The 22,778-nt window shown below is 42.9% G+C and overlaps 1 protein-coding gene across 1 annotated transcript; it reads left to right on the forward strand.

The window, feature by feature from the left end:
* The first annotated feature begins 8,087 nt into the window (after positions 1-8,087).
* LOC311363978 (uncharacterized protein) lies at positions 8,088-21,436 on the forward strand. The gene is made up of 7 exons (XM_084483974.1): positions 8,088-8,148; positions 12,483-12,623; positions 15,216-15,264; positions 15,468-15,536; positions 16,844-17,032; positions 17,238-17,300; positions 20,334-21,436. Exons 1-7 carry the CDS (start codon positions 8,095-8,097, stop codon positions 20,558-20,560), a joined length of 792 nt encoding a protein of 263 aa, XP_084340100.1. The 5' UTR covers positions 8,088-8,094; the 3' UTR covers positions 20,561-21,436.
* The last annotated feature ends 1,342 nt before the right edge of the window (positions 21,437-22,778 follow it).

A 22,778-nucleotide genomic window follows, 5' to 3' on the forward strand; every position in this document is an offset into this window, starting at 1 on the left:
GTTGTATTGTGTTGTTGTGTTTTGCTGGTCCGGTCAGCATGTGAAGCAGAGACCCCAGAGACCAGCGGGCTCCAGGAGGGCCCTGTGCTGGTCCTCAGACCAGCGGGCTCCAGGAGGGCCCTGTGCTGGTCCTCAGACCAGCGGGCTCCAGGAGGGCCCTGTGCTGGTCCTCAGACCAGCGGGCTCCAGGAGGGCCCTGTGCTGGTCCTCAGCATCAAGGCCCTCGCTGCAGCCATCAGGCGGCCCACATCTGTCTAAAGGGCCTTCTGCCTCCCGTGAGGGGGTCTGGACCAGGGCGGGGTCTGGACCAGGGCGGAGTCTGGACCAGGGCGGGTTGGAGGGGAGTTTTTCCAGGGCCATTCAGGGTCACATTCATCTCTGCAGTTGAGGTAAAGAAACAGACTGTTAAAGAGACAGACTGTTAAAGAGACAGACTGTTAAAGAAACAGACTGTTAAAGAGACAGACTGTTAAAGAAACAGACTGTTAAAGAGACAGACTGTTAAAGAAACAGACTGTTAAAGAGACAGACTGTTAAAGAGACAGACTGTTAAAGAGACACTTCACCCATTTGCATGAAGCTTTGTATCGTTCGGTCGTATCGGTCATATTGTTGAATGGTCGTGCATCATTCCCTCATTTTCCCCTGAGACAGGACAGATCCGTATATACCTCCAACACTCCCTGCTTTAAATGACACGAAATGACGTGTTTTGCGTCATTTAAAGCAGGAAGTGTAAGAGGGGGGGGGGCTCTATCTAAACTACAAGCACTAGTTCCAGTGGGCGGGACTTAGGGGTGTATGGTATAAACATTATAGAGAGAGTGTGAATTTGCGCTACGTATGGATTTTGACGTTACCGTGTGACCGGTGTGACCAGTAAATCACACGAGTGCTAAAGCAGCAATGACATAGTACCAGAGACGCAGTCGTTTATTCATAATATCATCCGGACGGAGGCGCACACAGCTTCTGGCTGTGTTCTATAAGATATTTTAGAACACTCCTGGAGCTCTATATCTAAATAATATAATATAATATATAGACATCTATAATATAATATATAATATCAAAAGCTGTGTGCGCCTGGTTGATAATATGAATAAATGACTGCATTGGGTTCTCCTACGTCTCTGGTCCTTCGGTCAATCTGAAGTCATGGTTCAATCTTCAGAGAGTCAAAGCCAAAGTTTCTTCCCCCAATTCCTTCTCCACCATGGCCGAGAATCAATACAGGGGTCTTATTTAGCAAACCCGCCTGCACCTGCAATTTGATAATACACCACCCAAATTACATTCCGCACCCGACCAGACCCGTTATAAATTGATATTGACGGAACAGTGGGGAATTACACTATGGTGGCGGGGCGCTGCTCATGTGGCAACCTGACGGCACAGAGTAGCGTGTTCTTATGTTGTTTATGTTTTTTTATGTGTGTTTGTTTTATGTCTTCATTATCCTCGCGAGTGGGATTGTTGTGCACAGTCTATCATCCATAATGTTCGGGCAATCTGAGTTTCTAAATATACTCTAAAGCTTTTTCTTGAGAAGGATCTACTTCGCTAAGGAATGGATAGTGCATTTTCGAGGCACTTTCGGCTGCAACTGCAACATTATTCCCATGAAGTTGCGTTCTCTTTGAGGCTTCCGGATGAGATCCAGCGTAAACATCAGCAGAACGATAAGGACACCATACACACGAGAAAGGTATCAAAGTGAGGCAAGAAGGGTGGAATTAGAGCCAGACTCAAAAGGGAAAAGAATAAACACAGCGCACTTCCCTCTATTATACTAGCCAATGTGCGCTCTCTGCGCAACAAAACGGATGAACTGCAAGCCAATGTCAACTACATGCATGAGTATCGGACCGCATCTGTTCTGGCATTTACTGAAACATGGCTTAATGCGAGCGATGCAAATGGCAAACTGCATATTGATGGATTTGAATCCCCCATACATCTAGATCGAGGTCCCATGCTCACAGGCAAAAAGCTAGGAGGCGGTGTTTGCTCAACAGGGCTGGTGCACGACAACTGTTATTAGGCAAGGCAACTTTATTTATATAGCACTTTTCATACACAAGGCAGACTCAAAGTGCATCACATATACATTTTTTTGTTTTCTTTGTTAGAACTCTAGCAGCAGCGTTCTGAACAAGCTGTAGTTGCCTCATGCCGCTTTTCCACCGACAGTACCAGCTCAACTCGCCACGACTTAGCACAGCACGACTTGGCTTGGTTCCAGGCACGTCACGTTTCCATCTAAAAAAGTACCTCTTCAACGTGGGCGGGTCGTAGAAAAGAACCTCTCCAACGTGGGCAGGTCGTCATTAGGTTTTAATCCCAGGAGACGGGATTCCCGGGAAATCTGAATCTGATCAAGATGATTTCCTGATTCCAGGGAAAGGTTATGATGGGAAATAAAATAAAATAAAAAGCTCAATAACTGTGGGTCTATTGTTGTCATATGGAAACGTTGATCGAGGCGAAACTCGAGCCCTGGGAAAGGAACGACACAAAAACCAAACAGCGAAACGCTGATCCGTGTCCCCCTCGGGAGCGGGTCCGTGGACTCCAGCCACGCCGGACACAACTTCACTTTGAGTGATTATTCCCATTTGCAGCCGCTGGCCAATCAGTTTCCAGCAGCCTGTTCACGTCATACAAAAGTACCAGCTCCGCTTGCTTGGAACCTCGACGGAGGTGCTACTAAAAAAAGTACCCGGTACCAGGTACCGGGTACTTTTTTTGCCAATGTAAATGCAAAAAAAGGCGGGCCAAGTCGAGGCGAGTCGAGGCGAGTTGAGCTGGTACTGTCGGTGGAAAAGGGGCATTAGAGTTTTTTTTGGGAGACCTGTAAGGAGACCATTGCAGTAATCAAGCTCGCTAGTGATAAAGGCATGTACAAGTATTTGTAAGTCTTTGGTGAACATGAGCCTTCTAAGTCTTGCTACGTTTTTAAGGTGAAATATGTCGATTTTTGGAACTGATTTGATGTGACTGTCGAAATGTAAATCTGAATCCATGATAGCCCCTAGATTTCTGGCTTTGATTGAGGTTTTCAGGGACAGAGAGTGAAGGTGTTGGGTTACTATAAGCCTTTCGGTTTTAGCACCAAATACAATTATCTCGGTTTTGTCCTCATTTAGTTGAAGGAAATTTCGGCACATCCAGTCTTTGACTTGCTCACTACACTGGCACAACAGATCTATGGGCTGATAGTCATTTGGTGATAGCGATACATAGATTTGCGTGTCATCAGCATAGCAATGATGATCAATATTGTTATTTTGCATGATTTGCCCTAGTGGGAGCATGTAGATGCTGAATAGAGAGGGTCCTAAGATCGAACCTTGTGAGACTCCACATGTCACGTTTGTTGATTCTGAAACAAAGTCGCCAATGGAAACAAAGTAGTTCCTATTTTCTAGGTAGGACCTAAACCAAAGGGGTCGAAATCCTGATTGTAAGGTGTCATAGCAACCAGTTGATGCTTGGAAGTCACTAAGTTGCTGAAGGACAACTTTCTCAATGATTTTACTTATGAAGGGTAGATTTGATATTGGTCTGTAGTTGTTTATAATAGAGGCATCTAGGCTCCGCTTTTTTAAAAGGGGTTTAATAACTGCAGTTTTTAAGGCTTTTGGGAAATTGCCTGATTGGAGAGAGTTGTTAACTATTTGCAATATGTCTATTGCTAGGCAGTCAAAAACATTCTTAAAGAGGTTGGTAGGTAAAGTATCAAGGCAACAGGTGGATGGATTCAGTTGTGTCACAGTTTCCACAAGAGTTTTAGAGTCTATGACATTAAAGCATGTCATTGCCACGTTACTTTTGCCTGAACAGGGTGGTAGTCCAACGTTTTTGTTTAAAGTGGAGACATTGATGGCGCGTCTGATGCCTTCAATTTTATCAGTATAAAATGCTGCAAACTCATTGCATTTCTGCGTGGAATGAAGGTCAGGTGGAATTTGTGTTGGGGGCTTGGTCAGTCTGTCAACAGTTGCAAATAGGGTTTGGGCATTATTAGTATTGGTTTTAATGATATTGGATCTATTCGGCACTACACTGTGCAATGCTGACATCGAACTGCTGGCTGTTTCACTGCGTCCCTTTTACTTACCAAGGGAATTTTCCACAACTTTTTAAAATTCTAGTCTACATTCATTGCAGATCTAAAGAATCCTCAGCCATTGACTGTATTAGAAAAACGATAGATAAACCTGAACTTATATCCCCAGACCCCCCTAAATTCATTTTAGGTGATTTTAATCTTTGCTCAGTAGACAGATCTCTTAAAGGTTTTTATCAATATATGAACTGTCCCACACGTTCAGGACAGACACTGGATCAATGTAATGGATCAGTGCCAGAAGCATATAAAGCCCTCTTGGTTTTTCTGACCGCCTTGGCATTCTACTAGCCCCAGCATACCTACTGGTAGTGAAGAGGTCAGAGAAAATAAGGAGGGACATCAAGCAGTGGACTGCTGACAGCATCGAGAAGCTGCAAGGATGCTTTGAGACCACCGACTGGTCCATACTGACATCGTCTTCCAGTGTCCTAAACGAGCAGGTGGACACAGTATCATCTTATATCTCTTTCTGTGTGGATAATATTAGACCCACTAAGAGGGTTACAATATTTCCTAACAACAAACCCTGGGTAACCAAGGACCTAAAGGAGATTTTGAACAAAAAAAAGAGTGTCTTCTTCACCAGCTCTGAGATGGAAAAGAAAGAGGTCATCACCAGGTCATCTTCACCAGATTCGAGAAAGATAACAGCTCTGACCTCAATAGGCTGTGCTGAGCAACTGGGGGGTGTACTCCAACAACTGTTTTAGTGCTCCATCAACTGCAGCACAGTCCCCCAGTTGTGGAAACTTCCACGGTGATTCCCATACCCAAGAATGGTACCACCAAAGTCATGAACGACCTTAGGCCTATGGCCTAAGGTCGTTCATGACTTCATGACTCATGAACGACGTTCATGACTAAGTCTTTAGGCACTGTGGTGACTTTTTATCACTTAAAGTCACCGAGGGATTTGTCGACTGGCTCAGCTTTTGGCACTCAATAGCGCTCATGTCCCTCTGCTTGCGATCATTGCGATTCACCATTAATTGATCCATTTATTGAAGAGATCCATAGACAAAGAACAGGTCCATTACGGTATCATGGTCAAAAACGAATATAAACATTTCAGTTGCGTTGGTATTTAATTTTCATTTACTTGTTTAGCTATGTATGACAGTTAACAATGTTGGTGGATTACAATTCATTATGTGGGAAGGCTACTCCAACTTCGTTGCAGGTCAAAAAGAGACAAACTAATCTAAAATAATATAAATAATAATTGTTAAGTAATAATAATCGTTTAGTAATAATTGTTGCCCAGATGGCAGGAGGAGTGTTATTTAAAGATCACATATAGAGAATCCCTTCCATGGTCGCTAAACAATGTGACTGCTCGCTCAGACCTCTCGCTTATGATGCTACAATGCTAACAATGCTAGAGAACGAGAATATTTCCACATCCGTAACGTCATGCACTAGGGCGTGCATCCCATGATGCAGAGGAAATTCTATCCTTCATGTTCCTCTGCGCCAATGAGCAGTTTTCATAGGAATGACTGGGCGCCATGTTTCAATCCGCTGTCCGCTGTCCATGATCGCAAAGGGTGTTTTTTAAATGTATTTTTTGGTTTTATTATTGGTTAACACAATAAACTAATCTTTGTGTTGTAAGTACATTGACTTTTGACTTGCATTAATGAAATGAGTCAAATCAAGCTACAGTGCATGTAGTTGTGTGTTGTATAATTTCAAGATGTAGAGATGGCATGAGAGAAATTCTTAGTGGTGAGCAGTAGGCAGAGGATGTAGCAAAAGCAAAAACTTCGAAGGTAATATTGAAAGTTTTAACTAAATTAAGTTAGGCTATAAAGTTGTGACTTCTAGCTATTGTAGCGGATTTATTGAAACATTTATGTTATCTGTTATAAGTATTGCTAGTTAAATGTGATTATTTAAGATAGAAATAATGGTAGTTTACTTTTACTTCTGAGATTTCCTATGTGTCACTGAACGTGTCTTCCGTTCAGAGGCAGTGAGGCCTGTCAGTCATTCAGCGGTCCTGTGATTGGCCAAAAGTAGGTGGGATGGTTTGTTGTTCATGCGTCCGCTGGTGAGACCTGTGAAATAGCACTGCTGTGTATTAGACCTGTGCTAATACACAGTTTTTCATCTAGTGTTTATTGTTTTAGCCAACTGTAGCCTATGGTCGCAAATAAATTGCCAATGAATGTGAACATGATATAAACCGTAACACTTGTTGTTATATTTAAGAGGCATTAACAATTTTCTTTGATTGTTTCATCTAGAAGTCAACCAAATTATTTTGGAATATAATCTTGATTGTTTACCTGTCAATAGGTAAAAATGCTGCAACCTCTGTGAAATAAGCACATTATATCAGTGTTGCCATAGAAAGTATTCATATTGCTCTTTTTTGATTTTTTATTGTAAATTAGGGCAATTCTTATTCAAGCTTGAAATATTATTATTATATATATTTTTTTTAATTAGAAGAATTAAAACCTTCTTCAAACAACTCCTCTTCACTGGCATTGTTGGAGCCAAACCTGGATGCCCACTGGTGGAACTGGAGCACTTAAACCTGCCTCCTCTGCCCTTTCCACCTCCATGTGCCTCCCCAAGTCATGTTGCAGGATGCAGCTTTTACAGCCTTCAGCACCTTCTCAGGGGCAGCACGCGATGGAGCGGGCGCCACTGGGTAGTGAGGATCCCTAAAGCGCTCTCCACTATCCTGCGGGCACGAGAGGCGGTAATTATAAATGCGCTCTTCTCTGGGGAGGTTTCGGCCAGGATGTGGGCGCATCAGGTGGTGCTGTAGTGGAAAGGATCCAGCGGCCTACCCGGCGCCGCCGGGCCCCCGAACACTTGAGGGACTATGTGTCGGGTGAGGGGGTCGTCGGGGACGACTGACCCCTCAGGGGGGAGCTGTGTGGCGACCACTGCCATGGACACCTAAGGGGGTCCTGCGCAAGGGATGCTGGGGGGTGCACCTCTGGTAGGGGTTTGGACCTTCTCTGTGCCCCCTGGATCACCTTGGGGTTGGTGGTTGTTCAGCGTGTGTGTTCATGACCGTGAGTGAGAGTGTTAGTTGTGTTGGTCAGGTGTGCCGTGTTTCTGTGTTATCGTGTGTGTTCAAATAAAGACAACTACCGGAGTCGTGCGGTGTATGGGGCACGGGAGTTGTTTGACCGTTTAAACCTGGGCTCCTGTCTCATTCTTTCCATGCCGTCGCCACGATATATTTTGATCAGTTGACACATCTGGAGGATCCTTTTCGTCGCTTCATGATTAAACTATACACAAAATGACAAATGATCTACACCTATTAAAAATAAACCTAATAAAGTAGAAAACTAAAGTAAAAGAAGCTGAATTAACTAATAAATGATGCTATATTTGCTATTAAAATCAGCCTTCACAGGGGGAGCACGACGCCACGGGGCCAGGGCACAACGCGAGTGGAATGTCGCCTAGTGTGAAACGGCCACTCAGTTTTTCTGTTTCATTTGGGAGGGAAAGGAGACCGCTATCATAACATCAACGGTTACAAGAAATATGAACGCATACAGACTGTTAATGGATTCATTGACATATATGTAGTCATATTTCTCTCGTGCTCATATGAATATAATATGAATCCCCCACCCCCCCCCCCCCCTAGTTATCGTCCAAATGTTTAATCTGACTGCAGCGCCTCAGAACAAGAACTCGACTAATAATTGCTATTTTTGCTTTTTCTTTCAAAGGTCTTTTTCAAGCACGTCTTATTTAGGAGATCAAGGCGGTAGTGTGGCTAAAATAACAAGTAAAAGTCTTCATTTCATAAATGCAACAAACTTTAGGCTATAAGTTATTCTATATATAGTAGCCTATACAGCAACCTTTATTAACAATGTCTCTTTTGATAGTCGAGGTTGACCATATATGGTACCGCTTATAAATACATCCGGGACACGGATGTGTTATAAGCGTGACGTCAAATTGAAAGTGAAAGTATGATCATGGACGGACCGGTACTTGAAGGAGAACGCAACACAGCAGTCACTACGGTAAGAAAACACCTATTCTTTAAGAATAGGTCTAATTACTCCATATTTAACTCACTGCTATAGACTGAAAGTTTCCTTGGTTTGGAGGAGTTGGGGGCTGTAGCTGGAGTAAGAGAAAGAGGGAAACCACATTCATCCGGAAAGAGGCTCAGTGGATCCTGGTTCAGCTGGATTCACTGGGCCACTGTGAGATTAAATAAAGCCTTTGGGCTGACAGTTATAGGATGGAGGGGGTTATCACCATCGTTACGGGCCACGGCAACCTTATGATACTTCGTTGGTACCGTCGTTAACTTATTTCACTGTTTCCCCTACTTCCGGCGCCACTGACTGTCATAATGAGCGATATACGGTGTGACACCTTAAAGTCTGAGCCCTGGGGGCGCTGCTGCACATTGTATCGCCGTCTGGATCTATATATATCTATGGTCGGGATCACTCGGGACGGTTCAGTAGGGCCGAGCTCCGTGAGCGACCAATGACGCGCGTCGCGCCGTGGTCGCATTGGTCGCTGTGTTGGTCGCTCGTCTGGCTGCTTGTGGTCGCTGTGGTCGCTGGCTGGCTTGGTCGCTCAAAGTCTCTGCGCGGTCGTTAATCAGTTCATTTGCATGTTATTTGCATGTTTTTAACGTTTTTTGCACAGTTGAAGTACCAGACAGCCATGATCTCTGGCGAAAGCTACCTACAACTCTTGCCCCTGGCCCTTGCTAGTATTATTTTTATATTTTCTATTGAAGTACAAGTTAAAGTGATGTAATCGTTGCTTTATCAGTATCAATAAAATCTATTAGTTGCAATTTGCGGCATATTCAAATAATGTATTTTCTATATTATATATAACCTATTTGTTTTGTTAAATGTCATACGCCTAATAAGATACATTATGTACAAAGTTCCCAGTTATAAAGTAATATAGTTTAATATAAGTGTAAGAGATGCCATGTAATTGCTAAGCAAATGCTGTGTTACAAGCGGTAGTGACGTTAGGTCAGTAATCAAGAGGTTGCCGGTCCTATTCTCTCCTCAGCCAGATTTATTTTTGCTCTTTTAGTCAAACTTATTGACGCAATCGACCTCTTTCAATTGAACATTTTAGTATGATCTAGTACGATAGAATGATAATTGTGACGCCTGGCTGGTGTCGGCTGGCTGGCTGCGACGACAGCCATGGCTGGCCTCTGGCCTCTGGCCTCTGGCCGGTGACCTCTGGCCGCTGGCCTCTGGCTGGTGACCTCTGGCCTCTGGCCTCTGGCCTCTGGCCGCTGGCCGCTGGCCGGTGACCGCTGGCCTCCGGTGAGAGGTCACCGGCCAGCGGCCAGCGGTCACCGGCCAGCGCTGGCCGGTGGCCGCTGGCTGCGGCAGGCTGAGCGACTAGGTCGCGACCATAAAAGCGTTGCAACCCTTTTGGCAGCGAATAGGTCGCAGCCAAACAGAGGTACGGCTGAATGAGTGACCTGGGGCTGTGGCAGTCAGCCGCTGCTGTCACAGCCAAAAGCTGTTATCAGTTAACATCAGTTAACATGTTATCAGTTAACATCTCATTGAACAGAATAAATATATGTGTGTCAGTATAATAAAAACTTACATACAATCACATATAGCTTAGATATTGATAGACAGGGCTTTTTATAATATATATTTAAATAAATAGGCCTATCGGTCTATCTATGTTTAATTAATTTTAAATTAACTTTGTAATACAGTGATGGGTACGAATTTATATTGATTATATTGTATAGCCTATTGGTTTGTTAAATGACTAATAAAATATCCTATGAAGAAAGTAACAGTGACTTATACTGACACACATTTATTTATTCTGTTCAATAAGATGTTAACTGATAACATGTTAACTGATGTTAACTGATAACATGTTAACTGATGTTAACTGATAACATGTTAACTGCAACCTATTTGCCGCCAAAAGGGTCGCAACGCTTTTATGGTCGCGACCTAGTCGCTCAGCCTGCCAGAGCCAGCGGCCAGAGGCCAGAGGTCAGAGGTTAGCGGTCAGAGGTTAGTGGCCAGAGGCCAGAGGTCAGAGGTTAGCGGCCAGAGGCCAGAGGTCAGAGGTTAGCGGTCAGAGGTTAGCGGCCAGAGGCCAGAGGTCAGAGGTTAGCGGCCAGAGGTCAGAGGTTAGCGGCCAGAGGCCAGAGGTCAGAGGTTAGCGGCCAGCGGCCAGCCATGGCTGTCGTCGCAGCCAGCCAGCCGACACCAGCCAGGCGTCGCAGCCCGTCATTACGTCGTATAATTATCATACTATCGTACTAAATCATACTAAAATGTTCAATTGAAAGAGGTCGATTGCGTCAATAAGTTTGACTTAACTAAAAGAGCAAAAATAAATCTGACTGGGGAGAGAATAGAACCGGCAACCTCTTGATTACTGACATAGCGTCACTACCCACTGCTTGAACCACTGGGGTATTCTTTAAACATTCATTTGACTGAACTTATATTGAACTACATTACTCTATAATTGAGAACTTTGTACATAATGTATCTTATTAGGCTTATGACATTTAACAAAACAAATTGTTAAGGCTATAAGGCTATATATAATATAATTTATTTGAATATGCCGCTGTCAGGGTTTATGGAATCCAGGAACTGAGGGTGACTCAAATATGAAGCAAAGACAGGATTTAAGTTTTAAGGTTTTTATTCCACAGAGGGAAAAAAATATAACGTTCCAGAAAGCTCAGGAGATCAAAAAACAAAAACTCAGTCCATAAATCAAAAAGGCCAAAAAACAAATCTGACAGTTTGTCAAAAGGGTAATCCAGAATCAGAGTCAGGTCACAGGCAAAAGGTTGGCAACGAGATCAAATCGGGTAGAATGAACAGCGCTCCGTACATAGTTAGCTACAGTGTTCAGTGAAGACACAAGAGACAGAAAGAAATGACCAGGCTTAAATACTGTGAGGCAAACAACTCAGATGACTAGTTAACAGGGGGCAGGTGAGTGATGAGCAGAGACAATTAGGCAGGAAAAGCACAGGGAGCAGACAGAAGGAATTGGCGACATCTAGTGGTAAAAAAGTCCAACATTGTGACAGCCGCAAATTACTAAAAACTAATAGATTTGATTGATGCTGATAAAGCAACGATTACATCATTTTAAATTGTATTTCAATAGAAAATATTAAAATAATATTAGCAATAAAGAGTTGTAGGTAGCTTTCGCCAGAGATCATGGCTTTCTGCTAATTCAACTGTGCAAAAAATGTTAATAACATGCAAATTAACTGATTGACGACCGCCCAGAGACAGCCAGCCAGCGACCACAGCGACCACAAGCAGCCAGACGAGCGACCAACACAGCGACCAATGCGACCACGGCGCGACGCGTGTCGTTGGTCACACATGGAGCTCGGCCTTCCTCGACGGTTGGTTGCAGTGTGTGAAATACGAGGGGGTCCGGGGCTGGGCCCCCCCGATTAACCCATGAGATTAACCCATGAGACCCCCTGAAAGACTCAAAAGCTAAATTTGAAGGGGGTCTCAAATTTCATCCAAAAAAAAATATATATTTTATTGTCACTAATGGTTTGTCACTAAGCTGATTTTCCCCCGCAGCAACCAGGCACCACTACACTAGAGCCTGGAGAGGCGTGTCGGCGAAAAGCAGGGCCGTGTTCCGGCGCAAATGATACTTGGTGCTATTTTATGAGGGTGATGCTTGGTGCGCATGTGTGTGCGCGCCTATCTGTCTAAACACACTCAAATTAAACACGTAACGCATAATGCAGTCCATGGCGATGTATATTAACAGGGGGATACATGCATATTATGAACACAAGTCGATAACGATAATGTATACAATACTGGTAACAAACTATCTTTGTTAATGTATTGCCGCATATCATTAAATAGACCCACAGTTGCGGCCATCGAGGACCGCGTCCGCATATCATATATGTTTATATAAGTTGTCTTTGCTGCAATTTACATGACGAATCAGTGTTTCTGAAGTTGGAGAAGAAAACGCTATTCCATGTGTTAATTAGGCCTATTGATTAGGCCTAAACTGAGCCATTTGAAGTTAGAAATTCATGTGGTCATGCATCTGTCTCAGCGGAGACTGCAAACTCGCTGTCAAAATATCAACTTGTCAAGTCAAATGCGCTGGGTCTTAAAAGGGGATGGGATGAGATGCCACTCTCATTGGTTTATTGCATGTTACGCCCAAAACACACCTACGGGTTTCAGCCCAACCCATTTTAGATTTGCGCCGGGCACAAAGCTCACTTATCTCGCCGTCATAATAGCAACAGCGCCATAGAACTGCCCACAAAGTACTTTGAATTTGCGCCTTGACGTCTGTGTTTTAGACCGTCCAACCGACCGTGGCACTCAGCGATGAAGACGATGCTGGTGCAGCTAGCACAGTGGACTCACTCACTACCAGAACAGAGGATCCTCTTGAACTTGAAGTTGGGGCCGAGTGCTCCGAAGACGCATCAGGTGCTGAGGTAACGTAATAATAATAGGGGCTGTGCGATAATAGGCGTTAAGTATGCTATAGGCCTGCTGCATGAGAAAGTTTAGATCGATATTGCGCAACAATCGGGAGATGGGGACCCCCCCGAATATTGAAGGGTATTTCACACACTGGTTGGTTGGTTTGGTGACGTGTAAGCCAACACAGTCTCACTCCCAGAACGTCCAATTCCAACTAGTGGCAAGGGCACTTTAGTGTCTGTCACTGACGGGAAAAGTACCCTTTGGCGTCGTCTGCAGACGGAGAGGGGGTTCAATTCACTACAATGTAATGCCATCCCCGGCGATGTTTGACCTTCAGACCGGGTGCTTCAGCAGCCCATTCACTCCTGTTTTAACCCGACTACCCCCCCCCCCCCAACAACAACAACAGTGCACACGCACACCACTGTGCATTACCGCAGCTAGACTAATGCAGCCTCACCATCAGATCTTTCATTATGTCAATCCGCAACCAGATTGCACATCACACACATGACACAAAAACAAGTTTTCACAGATATTGTTATATTGTTCACCGGATGCTTTCGCAACTTCAACTTCAATGGATTAAACACAAGTTTATAATCGTATGCGTCCTTTGAGACCCCTGTTGATATAAAAGAGACCCCAGGTCTATAGCTTACTTGTTACTGTCCTTGACTCAGAAGTTACCTATTGCATCACTTCCTTTAGGGCTTTGGCCTGCTAATTGATCATTGTAGTATATTTGAATGCCCTCTTTCATATATATGACACCACCACCACTGGGGCGTGGCAGCAATTCTCCATATCCATATGGGGAGGGGGGGGTGCTTGTGGACAGTAGGGGTACACTAGACATGAATAGGAAGCTTGCAATGAGGATTTCAATCACCAGAAATAGTCAATACACACTCAGGAGGAGGAATGACCTCTCACACATGATAACTTGAATGATAACCCTGCCTCGTTAAATCAATGAGCTTGGTGTTTTGCTTTCACGAATAGGTTATAGGCTGTGTCACTACCAAATATGTCCGTACGCATCTCTCAGAGTGACGCAGCCACCAGACAGTGATTAAAGAAGATAAAAAGATTACAAAAGAAGTTGATTACAAAAGTAACTTATTAATTATACAAGTCTAAACTGTGGAAAATAGAAAGATATGGGGGGCGGTCGATGGCAACCATCATAGCAAGTCACGTGACGTGGACGCAGGCCCATTGAAAAGAATGGGCCCAAAAAACTTAGGCGTGTCACATGTTCAGAGCCGTTATTGTAATGTGTTTTCCGCTGTGGACCAACGCAGTTTTACTTCAATCTGGTGTGAGACTGGGTTTAAGGGACGTGGTTAGTTTCAGCTTTTGGTCTGCTGAAAAAATCTGATAAATTGGATTGTTGTACTTTTTTTGACGAATCCTGCACAGCCCGCCCCCCCTTCTGAAGTCGAAAATAAATTCCCAATTTATTTATTTATTATATACGGAGACCACCAGACCTCCTCAAAGTAACGAAAATGGTCTATTAACCCGCTCTATTAAATCCCAAGAAAGAAGACACCATACCTGCTCTAAAATGTATTAAAAAAAAATGTAAGTTGTTAAATAGGAGAACATCATTAAACGGTTCCATTAAATAACATAATCAGCAATGGTTTTATAGCCATGATTTAAACGGCATGCAAGCTGCTGGTTTCAGCATCCATAGCAACCGTCATAGCAACCATGTTATTATATTTCTGTTGAGACCTGAAATATTCTTTGTCATCAACTATCAAACCAAACATCCTACACATTCACCGAGCGAAGATTATGAAAGTAGATTAAAGTGGTTCAATCTCCAGATTAAAGCGGTTCAATCTCCAGATTAAAGAGGTTCAATCTCCAGATTAAAGCGGTTCAATCTCCAGATTAAAGAGGTTCAATCTCCAGATTAAAGTGGTTCAATCTCCAGATTAAAGAGGTTCAATCTCCAGATTAAAGCGGTTCAATCTCCAGATTAAAGAGGTTCGATCTCCAGATTAAAGCGGTTCAATCTCCAGATTAAAGCGGTTCAATCTCCAGATTAAAGCGGTTCAATCTCCAGATTAAAGAGGTTCAATCTCCAGATTAAAGCGGTTCAATCTCCAGATTAAAGCGGTTCAATCTCCAGATTAAAGAGGTTCAATCTCCAGATTAAAGCAGTTCAATCTCCAGATTAAAGAACCACTTGACCAATCAACAAGCTCCTCAGAGCCGGTTCAAGTCACACCCACCCTGACCTTCCATCAAAAAAGAACAAGAATAACACACAGCTTTAGTGAATATAATTCATACATATGCCACTATAGTGCCAGGGTAGAAAGAGGAGGAATCAGAGCTGATTCATTGACCTGAGGTTGGCTCCGTGGTGGACCGACAGGTGCAGCATGTTGAACTGATGAAACATCTAACGTCACAACTAAACCTCTGACCTACTAGACGGCCTCAACTTCACCATGTCATTCCCAAACTACAACATTTATAACCTAGTTACCTTCATTTCAGCATTTTCAACATAACTTAACAATGTCTAACAAAGTAAAAACTACACTCATGAAGTTTCTTTCTATTTATTTTTTCAGAAGTACAGTAAGGACTGGTGGAAACGGCAGTTTGAAACGGTCAAGTCTGGTAAGTCATGTAACAAATGTTTTCTGAAAAATACCTGTTTTGTGTTCAGAAAACTTTCATTAAACCTTTAACCATTTCATTTCAGTGTTGTTTTTCCCCATGGCAGCCTTGATAAAGGGCTTCCTATATTTAGTGATACGAGGTGGAGCGAATATTATCACGTTGTCCATTCTACAAACGTAACTGTTTGTATGTGTTGTCAGGGTGGAATGGTGTGACAGGGAAGGATTGGATTGGTCACTTTGCAAGTCCCTCAAAACCTGTGAAACAAGGTGAGCACATAGTGGCTACTAAAAGTTGTTCCAAGCAATCATTTGTAGCACTTTTTACTGAAAGGAGCTTAAATAGACATAAGACATAGACAATAGACATAGATATAATAATGTCCTCTTAAGCATGACACTAACCTTACGCTAACCTCATTGACCATGGTAAAGTAATTGTAGGCTTCAGTATGTTGAAAGAAGGTTTAAATGTGGGGTGATTTCAAACTGTACATGGAGTACCTCTTTTAAGGCACCTATAACACCTGTGATACATACATTTTGTCTTCATACTGTAGCCAGGTGGTAAATTGAGGCCTGCTTAAAAAGACAATAATGCTACCTTGGGCCCCTCAGCCAAGAATATGTTGAACATTCCAGCACGGGTTCTCTACTAAAAGTGCAACACTTATCAAAGAGCCACGTTGGGTTTATTTTATAACAATAAAAAAGAAAGAAAATGTGCATCACACAAAATGTACATCAAACAAAAACGTGTACAGTGTAGGTTGGGGCGGGCTATCCTACAAACACTCCACCACAGTGAGGCCACGACCTGGGTAAGAGTACAAAAGAAAGCAAGGAAACATACAAGCAAAGACCACACTGACGGCTATCGCTAGCTGCTCTTGCTAAAGGAGCTGGCTCAAGGACAGCAATAAAAGACTTTAGTGAATTGCTGGAGACTGATGGTGAAGACGACATACGAATGGCTGTAGTTAGTGGTTAATGTCTAACAAGTAGTATGTCTGGACTCAAGAAAGTCTGAAATGTTGTGTAAACGGGTAACCAGATGAAACCAGGCTAAATGTTCCCTCAATAGTGATGGGATTGATTATTATTGCACAGACGTGTGGCAAAAAGTGTGTAAGTTATGACACTGCGGTCAAACTAGCCGCCACTCACAACTCCGTGGTCAGGCCAGCCGCCCCTAAACGTTGGGTGCACGCGTATTCTGTCCTTCATAGCAAATGCATTGTAACGGCCAAGTGGGAGCTGACAGGGAGAGGTAGCCACTACAGATGTGCACAGATACACGTTACTACATCTGGTTATCAAAATAAGCTGACGGGATATAACAAAACTGCATTGCTTACACACTTAAGTCCCACATTTTTACATTAAAATCACTGTCTGAAGCTTTCTGTAAAAACATATTGCTCCATTCTGACAATGGCTGATATATTCGAGATCAGGACAACTCTGACTATAAACCTAGCCAGAAAAAAGGGAAAGCTAGCAATGTTTTTAAATGATCACTACAATTGTATTTTTTGTTAGAGATAACTTTTGACAGCAGATTTCTATTTCCACAGACCATCCGGGATATAGGTTCACCACAGTGAATGATTCAAAGCTGAATCCTGACAATGATTTGGTAAAAAAACTGAAATCCAAAGGTCATACTAAGGTGACGTCGGACCCGTATGACTTCATCCTGGCCTTCTGTCCCATTAGCACACGGACTGCGATTGATATCCAGGAGACTATGGAGAAGTGTAGAGGTGAGGAACACATCCTTCATCGCACTGAAGGAGAATGAAACTCCAATCTAACATATCATGTTCCATGTGAGAACAATCATCTGTCAATGTTTCTAAATAGCACTTAACTTGATAAAGGGCTTCCTATATTTAGTGATACGAGGTGGAGCGAACATCATCACGTTGTCCCAATTCTACAAACGTAACTGTTTGTATGTGTTGTCAGGTTTGTGTGAGACGGATGCGGCGGCAGGTCCCTCAAAAGCTCCTGATGAGGCTGTGACACAAGGTGAGCGCATAGTGGCTATTACAAGTTGTTCCAAGCAATCATTTGTAGCACTTTTTACGGAAAGGAGCTTAAATAGACAGGAAAATAATAATGTCCTCTTAAAGGGACACTTCACCCATTTGCAAAATCCCTTTTAATAATATTTCCCTATAGCAAACTAAGTTGAACAACTAAATTAAAATACACACACACACACACACACACACACACACACACACACACACACACACACCTCAGCCAGGCCAAAACACAGAGAGTCCAACTGCTACGTCAATGTCAGACCTGGAAAATGAGTTTATGGTCTGACAGCTGAAACCCGACGACAACGGAGGTGAAATCCTCGTTGGAGTCACGGCCCGTCCGGGCGTCAGTGGCGTCCTCTGGTCTGACGCTTCACAGACGTTCACTTAGCACCAACACACTTGTCTAACTAATTCCCCATAAGCAACTCTGATTAAAGGCTGTGTTGCAGGTTAACCACCACTGTCGATTAATGGGTACATAAAGCACTCAAGATATGTCTATCATTTAAAAAATGTCTCCAAAATGGTGTAAAAGTCCAGTTTTTGTCGTTTTTGGTAGTAACGGGTGTTTTCTAACGCAACTCGGTGATGACGTCACGTTGGGGAGACGTGGTGGAAGGTAGCCTCAGCCTAGTACTAGAACTAGGGCGTCTGGGATGAGGAAGAGGTGGCAAGAACCACAAATAACATGTATGATGGCCCACAGCCGTATAATTTCGAACCTGTCAGACGTGAGAGGGCGAATAAGGAATTGCAGAGAACTGATGGCCGTCAAAGCCAATTAAATGCATGGTCAGAGGAGAATGGGTGGAGAGTTGCTATCATTTAGCAACGAGTGCTGGAGCTAGTCTTTGAACAGCAGTGCATACAATAACAACACTTTTTTTTTACTGTCAGTGAATAGCAGTGAGTTAAAGTCAACGTTTTCTTTATATTATCTAGTACTGGTAAACTTAGTCAGAAGATCTAGAAATAGAAGGCATAATGCTAGCTATTGGCTAACTTGCCAGTCCGGTCACTAATCCCCCAGATAATCCCTAATTAAATCTCCCCCCCGACGTTGTAAACACATTTCTGATTAGTTATCCCACCTTTTGATGGTAGCCTACTAGCTCCAGTAACAACATATTTGCCTAGTGTTTCTAAGCTTTTACCCAGTGTGCGAAATACGTCAATATTCAGTCTCCCAATTGTTGCGCAATCGGGTACTGATCTACATTTTCTCAATATGCAGTAGGCCTATAACATTACAATGTTTCATGGATGCAAGCCAAGACAATCAGTCTATAGCCTACATGACAACACACTCACGCACACACTTAACAATTTTGATAATCCGATATGCTATAGTATTCGTAAAGCAACACTGACATAGGAGGCTGCGTTATTTCTTGTTACACTGGCGCTAAAATGATTAATAGATTGGAAATATGATTGTTATATATCGGGTGTTTGTCTGTGGGGACCCCCGTTTATATGGCTAGAGGCTAGCTGCTTGCTACATATCTGGTGTATTTCTGATAGAAGCTTAATGCTAACAACAATGCTTAAAACAATCTTTTTCATGTCATGCTATCTACACAAACAATATGCCATATGAAGGCTGAGATTCCACAGAGTCCAACGTTATAAGCCTCATCATTTTGTGAGCTTATCTCGATGAACTAGATAGAAGGAATAAGGTCAATAGGATACTTTTCCAGGTTACTACCACACACACACACACACTTCAAACTTTATCAAAACAGCTCAGCAATTTTACATTTTTTAAATGGTGTTTACATTGTTCACTCCATTTAGGCGCCGTCCACACGGGCAAAAAAAATATTTTCCCCTCCGTTTTCCTTTGATGCGTTTCAGGAATATCTCCGTAAAGACGGACTCGTTGCGAAAACGCATCGAGCTGTAGAAACGCTGTAGTACATATCCAAGGCCACTGTGTGGCACTGGTTCTCCACAAAAAAGTGGAGCGCATCAAGCCTGCACGCATCAAGCTTGCACGTTGTATACAAACATACAGTCGAGGAGGAGGAAGCAGTTTTTAAAGGTGCCATGACATGCCACCAGGTGTGGTGTGATTAGCCGTTACAAGCCGTTTTGGAAATCTGCCCCTTAGACATCACAGGTGGGCGTGTCCACCTAGATGTGTGACGGATAGATGAGCAACGTTTGCTACAGTCCACTGGGTAGGCTGATAGACTGATCTATCCAGCACACATCTAGGTGGACACACCCACCTTCTGCCCCTTATGATGTCATAAGGGGCAGATTTCCAAAACAGCTTGTAACGGCTAATCACACCACACCTAGTGGCATGTCCTGGGTCCTTTAAACATTGAGCAGAACTACTTTTTAATGTACTTAAAGTTATTACATTTACCAAGGGGCTGTATTTAAAGCTACAAAAATAATAATAAAAAAATCTATGCACTTCTAACATCGCCCAGCTGGTGGGGGGGCGATGACCTCATCGTTTGCGTTACAGGCTTCCACACGAATCCTAACACGAAACAAATAGGTCTGTTTTTATCTTATCCACCCTGGGACCTGGTTTCAGAAACGTGCGTTTTCGGGTACCGAAAACGCCGGATTCGTCTTGACGGTCGGCCCAAACACAAAAAAATCGGTTCTGTGTGGACGGGGCCTTAGAATTTTGAACTCTGTTCAAATCTTTTCACTTGATTTAAGCCATTCAACCTTTCTTTACGTCCTAAACTGTGGCTTTACTTAAAAATATTTTCAACCTCACACTACAGCACTGCATTTTCTGCAGGAAATGCATTTTCCAGCTACTTTTGTTGGGTGAATTCATACATGAGCTTGACATAAAGCTACAGTAAATAAAACGTGACCTATGTCAGTCACTCGGATATTGTTTAAAAAATGTTTTAAGTAACTGGCTACTGAGCCACTGACTTTCCCCCCCTTTGTTGCTATATAATGTATCTAAAACAATACAATGTCATACAATGAACAACGCATAACTATTTCTTTTGCATTCTCCTCCCAGGGGATAGGAATAAGCCAGTTATTCTGGTAGTGCTGCACCACACCTACGACCCTGAGAAAAACGTCAGCCCTCAGAGCGTGGATCCCTCACAACCGTTCAATAACGGGATCGTCCTGAGTGTGACCTGCCTGTTCTATGAGGGCAAGTTTCTCAAATGTAAACACAATAAAAATGAAATCAAAAAGGTCATAGATCATATGTCACGTCCTATCAAAGCTCCCCTTTAAATGATCATAAACTGTTGTCAAGTTAATTTTGTGATGTAAAGATTCTCTGCATTGGTGTTGCTAATGCTTCTTTTCCACCGACAGTACCAGCTCAACTCGCCACGACTTAGCGTGGCACGACTTGGTTTGGTTCCAGGCACGTCCTGTTTCCATCTAGAAAGTACCTCTTCAGCGTGGGCGGGTCGTCATAGCACGATGCACGAAACTGCAGTTGCGTACTTATCCACACGAGTCACGCGACACATAAACAGACAGGCTACACACAGGAGTGTCTCCACCGCTGTCACGGTCCACAGCGTGTTCTTGCGCGCTGATCCTGCCATGTTCAATAATCAATCACTATTGTTGACTGAACGCTGATGCTAGTATTTAGAGATTCCGGGTGTCGGGTGTCGCGCTCATCATGATTCGTCCAGTGGCGTCACTCTGGCCAATCAGTGTCCAGCAGCCTGTTAACGTCACACAAAAGTATCAGATCAGCTCTCTTGGAACCTCGACGGAGGTGAGACTAAAAAAGTACCAGGTACCAGGTATCAGGTTCCACATTTTGGTGATCGAAATGCAGGAAAAGTCAAGGCAAGTTGAGCTGGTACTGTCGGTGGAAAAGGGGCATAAATTACTAAATGGGACTGACGCGGATGATCTACGGGTCAATATACAAATGATAGAAGGCTTTGTAAGAAAACATGAATGTCTTAATGCTGATATTCATTTGCTCATTGCTATTGGCAAGTGATTTGTGTTTTTTCCTGTTCATTATAACTGATGAAAGATAATAAAACTTTCAACTGAAATGTGTGTGTATATATATATATATATATGATTGTTGTGTAAGCAATTATAGCAACAATATACAGGGGAGGCGGCCTGGAGGTAAAGAGGAGAAGAGGGAAGGAGTCATTCGTCGGGTCTCCCTGATTCTCTCTGCTCACTGCTCAACCCGGTACGAAGCTCTTTTAAAGTGGTAGTGAACCACTTTTTATTCATTTTTTACCTGATAGGTCTCGTTACCATAGTAATCTATTACATTTTGTCGCGGTTATTAAAATAAGCTGTTATTTGAAAAAACGGTGTAGAATCTTTTGCTTTTGAGACTCAGTCAACCAGTTTGTGATGTCTGTTATGTTCTGAACTCATTTTATTCATGTGATCGAAGCCTTTAGTTTAGGGCTTGTACATCAGGGGACATCATGATGATGCATCATTGGATTTTTTGTTGGCGATACATTTTGAGATTACTCAAAGAGAGTTGTAGTAATGAAAATCCTAAATAAAGGTAAATATACTGTAACCGAGGCTAATCCAAACTCACACACACACTCGCATGACAAACAATGTAGCAGTTTCAAATGCAAAAATGTCACCCAATAATGACATAATTTCACGATGAATTGCTGAATTCATGTACACAATATTATGCTCCGATACTACAAAAATGGAGGCAGGCCTATTTTCTTGGTCGTCAGGACCGCGGCACGAGGGGTGTTTTTGTGGATGTGTGGAGCTCCATCTGCAGAGGTTCATTTTGATGTCCAGGTCCAGTAGCGGTGCCAAAGAATTATGATGGCAGGAGCTACGGGGGGCTACATTGTTTATAGCAGGTGCTAATACATTTTGACAAATCATTCTACACACTATATCAGGGATGAGCAACTTTCATGATTAAGAGGGCCACAATTTGTCACCATCACCATCAGAGGGCACACTCTTCACCTAATCGGATATGAGAGAAGATACAAAATGATTCAAAGTAAGAACAAATGATGTGTAGATATATGTCTATCAGTGGGGCTGGTGATGAACGTTGTTGGTGTGGGGTAGTCATGGACGGGGGTCTGGGGGTTCTCCCCAGAGAATGTTGAATTTGGTAGATGTGATTTCCTGTATTCTGGTGCATTCTGGGGATAGCCACTACCTAAAAAATCATTCTGATTCATAGCCTGTGTATGTTCATTCAACCAACATACATTCATTTCATATTTTCCATGCTCAAATCCCATTTTTAACGTCTATGCTCTTGTTAAACGACAAACACAACAAGTTTGTTTTAAAAGCCACATGAGTGAATCTTATTTTTTTCAGTGCAAAGGGCTCACATACATCATCATTCAATGATGGCACAAAACTGAAAAACAGTGGCCAACATTAAGTGCAACAACTAGCATTAAATTCAGTGCAGTTGTAGTAGTGGCGACTTAAGTTGAAATCTTCCATGACT

The sequence above is a fragment of the Micromesistius poutassou genome, assembly GCF_964030765.1.
Source record: "Micromesistius poutassou genome assembly, chromosome: 19".
NCBI lineage: Eukaryota > Metazoa > Chordata > Actinopteri > Gadiformes > Gadidae > Micromesistius > Micromesistius poutassou.

What these genes read in the sequence shown, in the direction of transcription:
- LOC311363978 (XM_084483974.1), top strand. Translation starts at nt 8,095, where the DNA reads ATGATCATGGACGGACCGGTACTTGAAGGAGAACGCAACACAGCAGTC. An exon ending in AAGACGCATCAGGTGCTGAG is followed by an intron (nt 12,624 to 15,215) that starts GTAACGTAATAA and finishes TTATTTTTTCAG; the next exon opens with AAGTACAGTAAGGACTGGTG. An exon ending in GTTTGAAACGGTCAAGTCTG is followed by an intron (nt 15,265 to 15,467) that starts GTAAGTCATGTA and finishes ATGTGTTGTCAG; the next exon opens with GGTGGAATGGTGTGACAGGG.